General features: G+C 39.8%; 1 protein-coding gene across 1 annotated transcript in view; it reads right to left on the reverse strand.

Moving 5' to 3' along the window:
• Positions 1-2,309: 2,309 nt before the first annotated feature.
• Positions 2,310-16,975, reverse strand: part of LOC111237388 (sodium channel protein type 4 subunit alpha-like) — a 129,243-nt gene continuing 114,577 nt past the window's right edge. The window contains exons 27-32 of the mRNA XM_022766469.1: positions 12,301-12,576; positions 8,389-8,442; positions 7,719-7,856; positions 7,440-7,544; positions 6,066-6,336; positions 2,310-3,853 (exon numbers count right to left, since the gene is read on the reverse strand). Of these exons, the coding sequence (XP_022622190.1) occupies positions 2,556-3,853; positions 6,066-6,336; positions 7,440-7,544; positions 7,719-7,856; positions 8,389-8,442; positions 12,301-12,576 (2,142 nt within the window). The 3' untranslated portion in view covers positions 2,310-2,555. The remainder of the gene's footprint in view (positions 3,854-6,065; positions 6,337-7,439; positions 7,545-7,718; positions 7,857-8,388; positions 8,443-12,300; positions 12,577-16,975) is intronic.

A 16,975-nucleotide genomic window follows, 5' to 3' on the forward strand; every position in this document is an offset into this window, starting at 1 on the left:
AGCCCTCTGCAGACTTCATGACATTAATTTTTAATTGAGCTAAACTAGAAATGAATCTCCAAATATAAATCAGCCAATCAGAATTATTCGTCAATTTATTTTCTTGTGTTTAAAAAAGAAACTCTTCATATCATTGAGCAGAATCAGGAAGCAGAAAAGCTTTTAGCGTCGTCACATCAGTGTTCTGGAAAAACCTGCTCAACTGCAGCCGTTTTAAATGACTTCAAGTAAAACTCACATTAACTCTGTTGTCAGGAGCGTCAGTATCTTAATATTTATCTAGTGCTGACTTTACAGATATTTTCCTGATGGAGTCTTCGGTCTAACATTTAAAGGATCAGTCTGGTGATTTTAAGTATTTTTCTTATTGTCAGAAAATCTCATGAAAAGACCAAAACCAGCTCTGAATGTCTCCTGATCTCAGTCCTCTGTTCCTCAGAGCTCCACTGTTTCCAGAAAATATTAAAAACACATCAGTGAAAGTCACTGTAGTTTACTTTGATTCAATCCCATGCACACCGTTCTGCTGCCACTAATTAATCCTCCGCTGAAAACAGTCCCCAACAAATGCACCACTTCCTGTTTTAGAGAATCACTGAGTCCACATTTTGTTTAGCTTTACATCTTCAGTAGGAACAGCTGGTCTTGTTGGTGTTGGTCAGTTTGACCTGTTGTCTCTACTCTGACAGTCAGCTGTTTATTTATGTTGTGTTCTGAAGATGAGGTTTTTCCAGGACACTGACGATCAATCGAATGCCAAACCATGAAGATCAGCGTGAGCTTTTCATAACACTAAATGGGCTGAAATCCTGATGCTGATGTGCTGAGCTGATTGTCGCTCTCTGGTCGGGGCCGGCTGACGCCGCAGAGACCCGGAAGAAGAATCTGTTTTAAGGATCTTGTGCGTTTGCCGAGCCGAACTCGGACCAGACGGAGAGTTAATGACAGTGGGTGATTTGTCAGAAAAAGTTGCCAATGTTGTACCGTTCATACAGTGACATTAGATCCCCTGATAGAGGAAAAACAAACATTACAAAAGCCTGATTCCTACAGGAGCACACGAGAGTTCTGCATAAATATATTTCTTTGTTCAGTTTGTGGTTTGTTGCACGAGTTTATATTATTCATATCTTTGCCAACTGCACTAAACAATATTTATAAAACCTGAATGTTAAGGCCGTCAGATTATTATGATATGAAAGTTTAATGCATAAATTATTTGATGCAGCAAAATTATTTCAGTTTACATTTTGACCAAAGAGAATAAGAATAAATTCACTTGATAAATTTCTTTCTCATCAGATTCAACTCACCTGAATTCTTGCCAAATCAAACGTTATCAAACCTCTGTCAGCCAGTGACCGACGAGTCCTCTGGTCGAGTTTGTTCGAGACGCAAACGGAAGCTGGAAAAATCACTTTAAATCTGGACTTTGAGACAAATCACCCACCGGCCAAAGAGCTGATGGACGTGAGGGATGTTCAGCACCAGGACAAACCACGAGCTGGAAGAGTCTGGGACCATGTAGAAAAATCTCATTGTGCACTTGTATCAGTTTTTTTAATTTTTTTTTGGTGTTATCTCAAAATAAATACGTCCCAGGCTCCTTCGTCCGCGTGGCTTTGCCCCGGCGCGGCGAGGTGTCGGCACATGTAAACTCAAAAGTGCAAAAACTGCCAACAAAAACAGATGAAGTTGCTTTTCAGGTTTTTTTGAGATAATCTTTTTGTCCTGACTGCACTCTCTCCTCTCATCTATTACAACGTGGTAGTTGAGCCTCGTCTTTCACAGCCAGCGCCGAGTCCAAAGAGAGAGAGACTGCTTATGTTTTTTTCTTCAACTTACTCTAAAAAATATAAAAAATAGTAATAATCGTACCGCTATTAAAAGACTGGTAACATCAACAAAGTTATACTTTTACTACGAAAAAACATTTTTTTTTTTTTTTTTTTTTTAAATCACGTTGTCATTATTTTCCCTCCTCTCTCGGGTCTCAGTCAGTCAGGAAGTCGTCGACCGCTAACGCGCCGACAAACACCGCCGGGAATACCATCACTCTTACAGCAGGGCGTACTCTGAGAATATTGATCATCTGTGGGAAGGCACAAACCCCCCCAGGCCAATAAATGATGGATACATCTGTGATATAATTGTTCTGACCCCTGTGAGCCCCCGTAGCTGAGGTCTAAGGTCAGTCAGTGTCCCGAACTCTCGGCTTTAGTGGATGGGATTCTCTACGCTTCTGTCTTTTTACTCCAACAAAGGCAGAGTCGACTCGACAGACGGGGTTTCCCTCTCTGTCTCTGCAGTTTTTCTGCTTCCCTTTAAGAAACTTGAGTCCAGGGATCTCCACAGGGAACAGGAAATAGCATTAAAGGTAGTAAATATTCCACTCTGTTTGCTCTTTCACTCGACGGCTCCTGCAGTTTCTCGCTCATAGCTTCCGCCTGGTGCCTCCTCAGCTATGGTACATTCAGTAAACAAAAGAACAAACAGGCTTAACCCAAAACGAGAAAAATCCTCATTTGTTAAATTTTTTGCTTTTTCGGTTCCCGCTATGGTACCGTTTCCTTTTGTCTGTCGGGGTCGACCGCTGATGGCGATTGTTCGCTGCCCGTAGTGTCAACGACGACTGTTTCTGTGTTGACAGCGAGCGGATGAAAGATTTCGGAGGTGGCTCGCGTCACGCTGTCGTAAGACGGTGGAGACGAGGTGGAGGAAATTGTCTCAGAGCGCTCCATCCCTAACAAACTTGAGCCGTAGTTTTCCCTCATCATGGCGGCGATCAGTCCTTCTTTCTCAGGTGCTTCTTCCCTGAACATGGCCTCACCACCTTCCTCGCCATCTTCCCCTGCATGTCGAGGCGTGGTGATCTGGCGATACAAGTAGGAGGCGGCCTTCATCTGCCGCCTCACCAAGTGTCTGCGGTAGCACCTCTGGATCACCGTGGCGGAGACCTCTTCCTGTTTGCGCCTCAGGGTTGTCGTGATCGGCTCGTAGGAGATCTTGGACGGGTTGGCCATCATGAACTTCTCCTCCATCTGCTGCTTCAGGGCGTCCATCTCGCCCGACTCGCCCAGGACTCGCTTGGTGAAGGCAAAGAGGATGTCCAGGCAGTGGATCTTATCCCCGCTGACCATGGGCAAGTCCATGGAGATCAGCTTGATCTTGTTTGGCTTGGCGATGCGCAGCGGCTCCGACAGCGAGTCGGCAAAGTCGGACAGCTTGGCGTACTCGATGAACTGCGTGGCCTCCGGGTCGAACTTCTCCCAAACCTCGTAGAACATCTCGAAGTCGTCCTCGCTCAGCGGCTCGGTGCTCTCCTCCGTGGCCACGCTGAAGTTCTCCAGGATGATGGCGATGTACATGTTCACCACAATGAGGAAGGAGATGATGATGTAAGTGACGAAGAAGGTGATGCCCACCGACGGGTTCCCGCAGTTCCCCTTGACCGTGGTGCCGGTGTGGGGGATGTTGGGATTGCACTCCTCGGGGGAGTTGTTGAGGATGGGGCTGAGCAGACTGTCCCACCCGGCGGAGGTGGTGATCTGGAACAAGCAGATCATGCTGTTCCCAAACGTCTCAAAGTTAAACATGTCGTCGATCCCCGACTGCCGCTTCACGTAGGCGAAGTTCGCCATGCCGAAGATGGCGTAGATGAACATGACCAGGAAGAGGAGGAGCCCGATGTTGAAGAGAGCAGGAAGGGACATCATGAGGGCGAACAGTAACGTCCGGATGCCCTTGGCACCTCTGATGAGACGCAGAATACGTCCGATACGAGCCAATCGGATCACTCGGAAGAGGGTCGGCGACACAAAGTACTTCTCGATGATGTCGGCAAGCACGATACCTGAGAAACACACGGAAAGAAAAAGATGAAGGTTACAATTAACTCTCAGCACAGATCAGAGTCTGATTCACATTTCAAACAGCAGGGCCTGTGTCTCGTCAGCATGGACTGATGGTCACCTCGATTCCCCACCCAGTACCTGAGTCCGGCCGGGTCCCGCGTCCTGTTGTATTACTAGTTCAGCTCAGTCTTCACCTCTGGTTGTTTGGTGCATCATCATCATCATCATCATCATCATCACTTTAGAAAGACGTGTTTTTTGAGGCAGACGGAAAGACGAGCTGCTGGTGGTGATCTCTCTCTCTCTCTCTCTGTTCATGTCCATCACTTCCTGGTCTAACGTCAGACTGATTTCTGTCTGTCCTCTGCACCTTCTTCTTCCTCTGATTCCCAAAATGTTTATAAAATACTAGTTGAAATTTGTAAAAATCTGAGGCTATAACTGATTTTAATTTAATACATTTGTGTTAATATACGAAACGTTTCTCCTTAAATCACTTCAGCGTCTTGTTTTGAGGCCCTGGCGGCCGGATTGATGTTTTGGGCCAAGGGTAAATCTATTGGGTGATTTGTGTTTTCCACAAACAGCAGCTCTTGATTATTGATTGCCATTACGTGGTTGCTGTTTGTCTTGACGTTACATTTGTAGTAATGTTTTTTTTTTTTGTGTTGGCTATTAGTCACTAGTCAAAGCAGGAACACTTTACATTTACATTTTGTTCTCAGCTCTATAATCTTTAATAAGAACTGGATCTTCACGGCTCGTCCTGCAGGACAGAGACGTTACACTGCAGAAATGATTTGCAGCATTTTTCAGGAATAAAATCTAAAATTGATTGGCTGAACACTTTTACTTGACCAGGATTTTCTTTTGTTTGAGTTACATCATCTAAAGCTCTCAGTCCGGACGTCGCAGCTCTGCTGTGATTACAACTTGAGTAATTGGTTTTGGAGGGCTGAGCCGTCTTTACCTCTCTAACAGCAAGTCAAACACTCTTTTCCTTGTTATCCTGGAGTGATAAACTCAAAGAGGAGCTGGCCTGTCACCCCCCCCCCCCCCCCCCCCCCAGCCCTCCCCACACACACATATACACTTCTATCTTTCATCCGTCTCCCTGTGTTGAGTTATAGGTGATGGAAGGGATGAGCAGGGGGGAGTTGAGAAGGAGTCACCATCACATCATACATCAACTCAACCCCCCCCATCCTAACATCTCTGTCTCACACACACACACACACACACACACACACACACACACACACACACACGGACCAGCTGATGTAACAGGTCAATCATGTTTGATTTGTCTCTGGGGACCGCCCTCTGGCAGCTCTGATTGCTGCTGTTACCTTCACCTCCCCCAGGCAGGCTCGTCTGAGCGCACACAGACACACACATACAGAGACACACTTAATTACACACACAAATACACACACAAATACACACACACAATCTTGTCAAGCTAACAGGAGGAGCAGCACACGAAATATGAGCACTGATCGCTAAATTACCTGTTTAGGTTGGTCTGTGCTGCCACTCTAGACTCTGTGTGTGTGTGTGTGTGTGTGTGTGTGTGTGTGTGTGTGTCGTGTTGTGGTGTGTGTGTGTGTGTGTGTGTGTGTGTGTGTGTGGTACTGTATATGACCACAGAGGACCTTGGTGCAGGGTAAATATCAAGGCCACTCGGATGGTCACTTTGTTGACAGATAACGGTCAGGCAGACATTTCAGAACATTGCTTCCTGCTGCCACGGCCGATGACTCAAACACTCTCTCACACACACACACACACACACACACACACACACACACACACACACACACACACAGGGCATATACATCGACTGATATTCAACTATCACACACATATATATAATCAATATTGTTTTATCGACCAACAAGTTCCAACAAGCTGCAGTGCAGGGAAGTCACAGATATGGTAGTTTAGAAATTAGACCAGTGAAAAGTGAAATGTTCCTGTTCTTTTAATCCTTATACATATATAATAATACTGTGTATTATCAGATATTATTATATAGTATTATTTATTTCACCAGTATTATCAATTTAATTTTTAAACCCTTAAATTTGAGGTGAACTCTTTCCAAAAGTCAACCGAACAGACTCAGAAATATGTTGTTTCAGCTGAAAATGATGTTTCCGTTTGTCCCTGAACGCCTCGTGTTTCCCACAGGAACGTAGATGAACTCACCGACGATGGAGAGGATGACGACCACGAAGTCGAAGATGTTCCAGCCGACGGTGAAGAAGTAGCACCGCAGCGCCACGATCTTGATGAGGCACTCGGCGGTGAAGACGATGATGAAGGCCAGGTTGACGTTGTTCAGGATGTACTCCATCTGAGGCGACTGCTCGTCCGTCTCCACCATCATGGTGATCATGTTGAAGAGGATCAGCACCATGATGATGATGTCGAACGCCTGTTTCCCAACCAGGTCGAAGAAGAAGCCCTGCACCGTGTTCTGCACAGGAAGACAGGTTTTTTATTTTTTATGATTTTACATTTATTCTGTGTTTGTTGTACTTTAATTTATATTTATATTTGTGCAACAACAGTTATCACACTTTTACACAAAAAGTTTCTGGCCTTTATTTTGAAATATGCTCATATTAGAGGCGGACCTTTCCTTATTTTCTACATTTTAATTCTAGTTTATCCTCATGTAATAAGAGGCCTCCGTTTTGGTCAGTAATAAATGCAGATTTATGTTGATGCTAATAAAAAACTCTGTGTATAACTGTATAACACACCACAGCACCTAGTTTTCATTCATTAATCAATTCTAAATTCTTCTACTTTTGCTGTCTTTTTTTAATCATAACACTTCCTGCTCAGGTGTTTCACATTAAAACACTGTAATCGCTCCCTTTGCTGGTAGGCTCTTAATGTGAAAATTGGCAGGAAGTGATGTGTTTTCTTTACAGTAGCTTAACAGTTGAAAAAAAACCAGCAAAGTAGAAGCAACTGGAATTCATTATTGAGTGAAAACTTAGTATCAGCCTTTTCTTAGTTCATGCCAGTTACAGGTGATTGTTTATTATTAAATACTTTTATTTGACACAGAAAGACGGAAAGAACTTCAACACTTATGTGTTGTAATTACAGAGGTCGTCAACATGGCTGAACTTGTCATCATCAATCAAATATTTCAATCCATTAGTATTATTCTAATTTAGTTTACCCCTCAGTCAATAAGCTTTTCACTATTTTACATTTCATTTTCAATCAATTGTTCAGTTTCATTTGGTTTCATTATTGAATTGTCCTTTTAAACTCTCTGTAAAGCCCTTTGGGGAATGAGCTTAATAATAATTAATAATTAAAATGGAAAAACATGTAGTTAAAATTGGATTTGTGGAGTTATTTAAAAAGAGAGGTTTAAGAGGGACGAGCAGCTGAACTCAGTCTGGACTTGAGTCAGTTATTAATTGTGTTGATTCAGTAGGAAACGTGGATAAGACGTGAACAGTGGGTGGTTTACAAATGTAATTTTAAAACGAGTGTGTGTGGGTGTGTGTGTGTGTGTGTGTGTGTGTGTGTGTGTGTGTGTGTGTGTGTGTGTACCAGAGGTCGGGGGATGGGCTTCTGAGGTTTCTTGGAGCCCAGTTTCTTCATGGCGTTGTAGTATTTCTTCTGTTCCTCCGTCATGAAGATGTCCTGTCCTCCTAAGTAAACAACACACAGAAACACGTCTCTGTTATTTTCACTCTTTATTTTTAAGTTGATGAACTGTTGAACAACGTTCTGTTTGTTTTCACACGTGTTCAACTTTCTCACTTTGACCTGCATTTTGAATAAGCGTGTTTCTGTGACGGAGCGCTCGGCCTCGGCCGTGGTACTTATCTTTCTCTTCTGCTGGTTGAAGTTGTCGATGATGACGCCGATGAAGAGGTTGAGGGTGAAGAAGGAGCCGAAAATGATGAAGATGACAAAGTAGAGGTACATGTATAGATTGATCTCCTTGATCGGCTGCTCCTCAACCTGAGAGAAACAAGGTCATTAAGAACAGACACACTTCCTATTATTTCCCTTATTTACCAAATAATCACTTATTTTCTCATCTATTCTAATAACTCATCTAACCTCATCTTTATTCGGTCGTTTTAGTGATTTAATTTTAATTTTAATCAGTTACAAGCTCAAACTGGTTTTCTTTAAATCACTGTGTCGCCCTCCTTCTCGTTTCTCTAATCCCTTTTTATCAAATCTTAAATTTAAAGTTGAAAAACAAACAAAAAAACTTGGTTTACTTTTTTCATTTAACCCACTTTTAGTCTTTTAATTAGACAGGATCTCATTTGACCTTTTAATTTTAATTTAATCAAGTTAAATATTTTTATTTTTAATGAATTTCACCTTAAATGACCTCATCTAATCTAACAACATTTTATTTAAGGTCTAATTTTATTTCTGTTGTCTCACCGGCGTCTTTTTACTTTTACTCTCATCTGGATCTTATTTCATCCAGTGGTAGAAAATGTAAAGATAAGATTGGGGATATTCTCTGACTCACAGCTCTGGAGTCCACGGCTGCGTACATGATCTCCATCCAGCCTTTAAATGTCGCCTGGAAAAACAAAACAAAGAATTAAAAAGTGACAACCTGTAATTATACAATACAGTGCACCAACAATGATCCGTACGATCTGCTGCAGTGTTTGCAAAATCAGCCTGAGGATCAACGATGATGAAAACTGGAGAAAAGAGGTTTTTCATTTGAACTTTTCCGTAACCTTTTTATTTCTTAAGCGTCACTGAAAACAATGAAACAGTCGGAGAAGGAAAGAAATCACTTTAACGCTTCACACCAAAATCAACAACCCTGTGAAACTACGTCTTATTTTTCAAGAACAAACAATCAAGACGTTTTTATTAATTTATTTAAGGAAAGAAACCTGAAACCTTCAGACTCTCTGATAATTTAATTGGTTTTCATTGGACAGCAGCGATTTGCAAACATCATAAATAAAAATAAGGGATTGTGAACATCGGCCTGATGTATGATCTTGTTCCTCGGGGATAAAAACAGTGTGACGGTGTGAGAGGAAAGAACATTTAAAATCATGTTCAGAGACTGAGGTTCTTTGTTTTGATGGTTCAAAACCTGAACACTAAGGGAGACTGGAATTTACACAATGTGGCCAAAAGTATGTGGACACCTGTAGCATTCAGCATAACATTTCAGCGCTACGCAGGAGAACTGGGGCGTCCACATACTTTCGGCCACACAGCGTATGTGCTGTCGTCCTTTCAAATAATCCTTCATCTTTGCCTGCAGCATTTCTACCGCTGTGTTCCTGTGTGTCAGGTGTGATCTGAGTTTCTCTGCAGCCTTGTTACCACGACGACGTCCGACACATTTCCTGCACTTGAGTGGATAACTGAACAAAAAGGATCTTGAAGCAGCGTTCCTGTTCTAGAAGGAAATTAGCAGAGAGAGTCTGAGCTCCATGGAAACACCACTGATGGGTTTTTCCTCAATGAAAGATCAACAAGTCCTTTTATGGGCTTCCTTCCTCAGTGGGGGGGGGGGGGGGGTACTTTGGTCTGAAGTGGGCGCCTGCCGTCCGTCACTCAGACCTGAAATCGGCTTGTCGCCACGGGTTACCACCTGTTATTATTATGGTCTGTCGGATGTGAGTGAGAGGGGGCACACTGTAAAAGACGACGAGCTCAGCCTGAAACTTTTAACTGATGCGGAGACTCGACTGATGTCTGAACAACTCACAGACTTACAGACAAACAACCTGATCGATCGATTGATCGATCGATCAGTTGGTCAATGGGAATGTTAAATGTTCTCAAGAAGTTCCAGCTGCTTAACTTTTTGTTTCATGAGATAATGAAGTGAATGTTCTTGTTTTGTTCAGTATTTTAACTGAAGGTGGACTGAACAGACTTTTGCTTATAATGAAGTATTTTTACGAATGTCCTGAAACTTTGATGTAAGTGAAGGACCTGAGATCTGTTCAGGAGTGAGTCAGGTGAAGTGTTAATATTGACTCTCTGGTTGTAGCTGTAGTAGATAAGACGTCTTTGATCCAGATCCAGACTCTGAGCTCTGACGACTCTCTCTTCTCTGCTTCACTTCTTGCAGCGTGGAGCTATTTCCAGATGCTAATGGAAGGGTTGCCCCCGCCAACCGTTGCCGCGCCGACCAGCCAAACACGGAGAGATGCTGAGCGACTCGTTGCCAAGGCGACCGGTGTCTGACAACTCTTAAGTTCTCAGCAGCTGAAGTAGCAGAACAACAACTTCTTTACCTTTTTTTTTCCCTCTCTCCGTCTCTTTACATCAAGAAACCTGAGGCTGAACTCCATCCCTCTTTCTCCTTTCCTTCACAGTACATCCTTTCTTCTTCATCTCTTCCCTTTCTTCCTTTTATCTCTTCATCTCCATCTCCACCTCTCCTCCGTCCCTCTTCTTTCCCCTTAAATCCATCCCTCCATCTCTCTCCTTTCACTGCTGTATCTTTCTTTCCATTCGAACCTTAATTTTCTTACACCATTTGTACTTTTTCTCCCCCCCCCTCCCTCCATCTCTCCATTTCCCTCCCACTTGGCTGGAGTCGCTCTAAAAATAAAAGCCTCTCAGACGCTGATTGATTGGAGGCTCTCAGGACTCCCGTGGTGGGCGACAGAGAGCGAGAAAGAAAAGAGAGAGCGAAGTAGAGACCGAGAGAGAAAAGAGGGAGGATGGCAACGACGGATTGTAAGTAAAGAAAGCGAGGTGATGGAGAGATGTGTAAAGAAGAGGAGGCAGGAGAGGAAAAGTGGCTGTAATTGGCTTTGTTCATGTTGTGTTTAATAACGGATGATGGAGAGACAGAGAGGGAGGGTCAGAGAGAGAAACAAAGGAAGAAATGGAGAAGGAGATTAAACGACAGAACACAAAGAATGGGCTGAAAGACAAAAGGGAGGGAGGGAAATTCATGAACACAGAGAAACACAAGACTCAAAAGTGGTGGAAGGATATTAAAAAGGGTAGAAACAGGGCAGAGGAGAAGTTTTGACTCACCACCATTTTAATATCTTTATCTCAGAGTTCAAGTTTATTTTATCACTTTATAGGAGATAAAAGGCTTCGAAATGAAAACCGCTAAAATATCATTTTGCAGAAAAACACTAAATTCATTAATTAAAGTTTAATTTAATAATTTCGCTCTAAAATTAGTCGTTTAAACGCCAGAATCATTAACGCACTTGATGCTGTTTAAAGTGCGACTGTAGCGTTTGCTGAACAGCGGCCTCTCTGGTCACATGTGGTCATTACACAGCAAACGCTACATGAGTCGAGTGACGTCAGTTACAGAGAACAATCAAATAAAGTTACTTTATCTTCTACAGTTTTAATGCGACCTTGATAATAAGCTGCTTTACCTGTTACACTTTATTAAGTATTATTTTATAACAACTCTTTATACATTCTTTATCTAAAAGGACAAACTTTATTCAGATTTATTATTATTAAACACCGACCAACTGTAAATAATCATTATGACACTTACAGTCTAAAACGCAGCCAATACATGAATGTTAATGTGTTTTCATATAAAGTCGTTCATGCATTTACATTCCTCCAGTTTTATCCTGTAATTATGTTTAATGATCTTCTCTATGATTTATCTTGTTTAATCAGATTTACATGTTTGATTGTTTCATATTTACAGTCCAATGATTAAAGAGGGTTCAGAGACACTGAGGCAGAGACAGAAGGACGGACAGTGAGAGACAGAAGGAAGTGGAAAGAAATTAAAGCCAACGCGACAAATGGAGACAAAGAGAGAGAGAGAGAGAGAGAGGTGGAAAAGTCAAAAGTGGGAGTGATAAAGAACAGGTGTGGGAGGTAAATTAAGGCTAAGACAGCAAATGGACGGAACGAAGAGAAAAGATGAGAGCGAGCAGCAGAAAAGTCAATCCTCCTACGGTCTGTGGAGGAGACACTCGGGTTTAATTTGATTTGAAGTCGTCCTGCAGGAGAGGAGTTTTCACTCAGAGCTCTTTTCTCTCTTCTGAACGCTGATGACTGATTCACACTGTTGTTCATCTGTTCTCTGACACAGGTTCTGCTCGTTTCACACAGTTACACCGAGATCTGCTGAAGCTGCCGTCTCCCAGGTTTGATGGACAGGAGGATGAAGACGTGGTGGTGCGAGAGAAAGCTGCACTGAGGCTTAGAGAGACCGAGGAGTTTGGGTCTTTTGTGTCAGACAATCACAATCAGACAGAAGACAGACTGACACAGGTCAAAATGATGTTGATTCCTAAAGTTGATGTTGAAATGAACAAAGTAAAATACTGTAAATACTATTTTAAGAAAACAAGACTTTCAGGACTCGATGGTCAAAATGTGTCGGGATGATTGTTAAAACTTTCCCTTTAACACGCCGGATTAAATATGTTTAAAAGAAAAAAGAACAACTCACCACTTGCAGCAGAGCTAGGTATCCGGCCCCCACGTTGTCGAAGTTGACCTTGACTTTGGTCCAGTAGAAGAGCGAGGTGTCGTTGAGCGCCTCGCACTCGGACTTGTTGTTGATGAAGGAGGCCTCGTAGATGTGACCCGTGCGGTTGATGCAGCGGCCGAACTTCCCGGCGAACAAGTTCACGCCCATGATGCTGAAGATGAGCCAGAAGATGAGACAGACCAGCAGCACGTTCATGATGGAGGGAATCGCCCCGATCAGAGCGTTGACCACCACCTGCACCAGCGCAGACACAGCGTCACGCACAAACCCACAGTTCTTTGTCACACTCCTTACATGAGTGAATGCTGTAAGTTTAAGTTTAAGTTCTTCTGTTTCTGGTCAGGTTTAACGTTCAGGGAAAGACACTGAAATCATCTGTAGGTGTCATCAAAACTTTTTTTTAATATAACTCCACTTTCAGATTGTAGATCAGTTTTGAATTAGTACAATGATGCAGTTTGTTCCCAGCTGCAAAAACAACCTGTCAGACGGGGAACATGCTCGTTTGTGATTGGCAACTCCACGTCTCACCTGTCCCAGTGTACAGATTTAACAGCCACCAGTTAAACCAGTACCTTACATCCATCCGTCAGAGGACAGGATGAAATCAGACACTTGATGTTAGTGTCAATGTTCTTGTCGCTGAATGTCCACCTGACCAACATAGACAGAACCATTCAAACACAGTCAGATGTGATACAGACAGAGGTGGGTATTGTACACTGTGGGGTTGAGGCGGGCTGAGGAATCTGCCCATTAAGACTAACAGTGTTTTATTGATGACAGTGATTCCCTTAAAATGACTTGATTGTCAGAAGTGAAGGTCACACTTTAAAAAAAAATGATCCAGCATTCAACTCATGAGGGTGAGATGGGAACTATGAGTTCCCACAATACTTCACTACTTGTTTATAATGTATGTGTCATTCATGAAAAATGAACGCACTGATTTACAGATTATGTTTGTACGAGAACAGCTGATATTATTTGAGTTAAATTCAGGTTCAATGATTTTGGTGTGGGTTAGGATTTGGACATATGTATAAATTATTTTTGTACACCCTCATTGCAAATGTCTGGTAACTACATGTGTGATGGGGTATTTGTTCCAATAAATGGTCAGAAATTTAAAAAAATATTACAGTATGAGCTCAAGTAACCAATTTCTGTTGATTACCCAATGAGTCTCGAGTCTAATTTACAATTATTCAGAATACATTCACTTGCACTGACGTTACGGACAAGAACATGAGTGGACATGTCTTGAACCTTTCATCTGGGAGAGATTTTACTTTAGTTGTTTGAGTCAGACTGAGACATCTCTCTCTCTTTCCCGTTGGTGCTCATGCAGAGTGAGAGATGGGTCGGCTAATATCAGTAGCACACAAAAATAAATTTCAACCTGCCACTCCAGCCCTCCTCATTGTACCCACAATGCAGTTCTTCTACCCTGAATCCCATACTGAGTGAGCAGTGTGGTGCTGAGCGCAAGGCATTTGTAAATTGACATGAGAGCTGATGTTATAAGCGAGACAAACAAAAGAGGAGAGGATCATGGGAGAATGAAAGCTCAGATGTTTTTCTCCCAGCATGCTACACAAACCCTGAATGCCATGTGAAGCAAAGTAAGCGTACTGCACAAATGAATCTGCAAGTTTTAATACCATCTTCAACTTTACTCTGGACCTTCATAGCAAAGTATAATAGGGCTTAGAAATGTCATACTATAATAAGACATAAAAATGTGAAAAAAAGTCATAGTATAGTAAGGCGAAAAATGTGAACTCATAGTATAGTATGGCAAAAAAAAAAGTCATATAGTAAGGCATAAAAGTCATTAAAAAGTCATAGTATAGTGAGGCAAAAAAAGTAAAAAAAAAAAAGTCATAGTATAGTAAGGCAAAAAAAGTCATAGTATAGTATGGCAAAAAAAAGTCAGTATAGTAAGGCAAAAAAAGTCATAGTATAGTATGGCAAAAAAGTTAAAAAAAAAAAGTCATAGTATAGTAAGGCAAAAAAAGTCATAGTATAGTATGGCAAGAAAAGTTAAAAATTGTCAAAGTATAGTAAGGCAAAAAAGTTTAAAAAAAAAAAGTCATAGTATAGTATGGCAAAAAAGTCATAGTATAGTAAGGCAAAAAAAAATCAGTATAGTATGGCAAAAAAAGTTAAAAAAAAAAGTCAGTATAGTATGGCAAAAAAGTTAAAAAAAAAAGTCATAGTATAGTAAGGCAAAAAAAGTCATAGTATAGTAAGGCAAACAAAGTCATAGTATTGTAAGGCAAAAAAAGTCAAAGTATAGTATGGCAAACAAAGTCATAGTATAGTAAGGCAAAAAAAGTCATAGTATAGTAAGGCAAAAAAAGTAAAAAAAAAAGTCATAGTATAGTATGGCAAAAAAAAAGTAATAGTATAGTAAGGCAAAAAAAGTCATAAAATAATATGGCAAAAAAAAGTCAAAAAATAGGCATAGTATAGTAAGGCAAAAAAAGTAAAAAAAAAAAAAAGTCATAGTATAGTAAGGCAAAAAAGTTAAAAAAAAAAAGTCATAGTATAGTAAGGCAAAAAAAAGTCATAGTATAGTAAGGCAAAAAAAGTCATTTTATAGTATGGCAAAAAAAAGTCATAGTACAGTAAAGCAAAAAAAGTCATAGTATAGTAAGGCAAAAAAAATCATAGTATAGTATGGCAAAAAAAGTAAAAAAAAAAAAGTCAGTATAGTATGGCAAAAAAGTTAAAAAAAAAAGTCATAGTATAGTAAGGCAAAAAAAGTCATTTTATAGTATGGCAAAAAAAAGTCATAGTATAGTAAGGCAAAAAAAAGTGATTTTTATAGTATGCAAAAAAAGTAATAGTATAGTAAGGCAAAAAAAAAAGTTTCATAAAAATAATATGGCAAAAAAAAAGTCAAAAAATAGTTCATAGTATAGTAAGGCCAAAAAAATCATAGTATAAGATATGCAAAAAAGTTTAAAAAAAAAAAAGTCTCCCATAGTATAGTCAGGCAAAAAAAAGTCCCATAGTTTATTAGTAAGGCAAAAAAAGTCATTTTATAGTATGGCACAAAATAAAAAGTCAGTTGATAGTAAGTCAAAAAAGTCATAGTTATAGTATGGCAAAAAGTTCAAAAAAGTCATAGGATAGTAAGGCAAAAAAAATCATAGTATAGTAAGGCAAACAAAATTCATAGTATTTTAAGGGCAAAAAAAGTCATAGTATAGAATTGGCAAAAAAAGTTAAAAAAAAAAAGTCACAGTATATAAAGGCAAAAAAAGTCAAAGTATAGTAAGGCAAAAAAAATAAAAAAAAAAAAAGTCATAGTATAGTATGGCAAAAAAGTTAAAAAAAAAAGTCATAGTATAGTAAGGCAAAAAAAGTAAAAAAAAAAGTCATAGTATAGTAAGGCAAAAAAAAGTCATACGTAATAAGTAAGGCCAAAAAAGGTTCATAGTATTCTTAAGGCAGAAAAACAGTCATAGTATAAGTGTATTGGCAAAAAAAAGTTAATAAAAAAAGTCATAGTTTAGTAATGGCAAAAAAGTTAAAAAAAAAAAGTATAGTATGTAAGGAGGCGAAACGGTCTTCCACAGACAAACACAAGTCCAGTTGCCCTTCGGATTTAATTTTGAGAGAGAGATAACATATTGCCTGGACGAATGAGAAAACATTCACAGACAAAAAAAAAGTCATAGTCATAAGTATGGGCCAAAAAAGTAAAAAAAGTCATGAGTATAGTAATGGCAACACAAAGTCAATAGTAAGTAATGTGTAGCACAAAAAGTCATAGTAACTATGGCAAAAAAAGTAAAAAAAAAACAAGTCATAGTATATTGTATGGACAAAAAAAGGTTAAAAAAAAAGTCCTAGCTATGTAATGGGCAGAAAAAAAGTCCATAGTATAGTAAGGCAAAAAAGTAATTTATTAGTATGGCAAAAAAAAGTATAGTATAGTAAGGCAAAAAAAGTCATAGTATCAGGTTACATAGGCAAAAAAAGTCAAAAAAAGTCATAGTCATAGTAAGAGTACGGCGCGCGAGAAAAAAGTCATTTTATAGTAGTGGAAGCAGTCCCAGCAGTAACGAGTCATAGTAATAGTAAGGCAAAAAAAGTCATTTATAGTAAGGCAAAAAAAAAAAAGTCATAGTATCAGTTAAGGCAAAAAAAAGTCCATTTTATAGTATGGCAAAAAAAAAGTCATAGTTATAGTATGGCAAAAAAGTCATAGTAATAGTAAGGCAAAAAAAGTCATAAAAAAGAAAAACGTTCATATAAAGTAAGGAAAAAAAATTGGAACAAAGATCATAGCATATAAAGCGCATAAAAATGTAAAAAAAAAGTCATAGTATAGTAAGGCAAAAAAAAGCGAGAAAAAAAATCATAGTTATACGTAAGGCATAAAAAAGTCATAAAAAACGTTATAGTATACTAAGGCGAAAAAATGTTGAAAAAAACTCATAGTAATAATTAGAGGCAATAAAAATGAAAAAAAAGGTATAGTAAAGTAAGACAAAAAAAAGTTCAAAAAAAGTCATAGTATGAGAAGGTCGAATAATGTGAACAAGTCATAGTATAAGTAGGTATAAAAAAGTCTGAAAAAAGTCCATAGTATAGTAAGGCGAAAAATTAAAAAAAA

Source organism: Seriola dumerili, unplaced genomic scaffold (genome assembly GCF_002260705.1).
Source record: "Seriola dumerili isolate Sdu_G_001 unplaced genomic scaffold, Sdu_1.0 BDQW01000859.1, whole genome shotgun sequence".
NCBI classification, from domain to species: domain Eukaryota; kingdom Metazoa; phylum Chordata; class Actinopteri; order Carangiformes; family Carangidae; genus Seriola; species Seriola dumerili.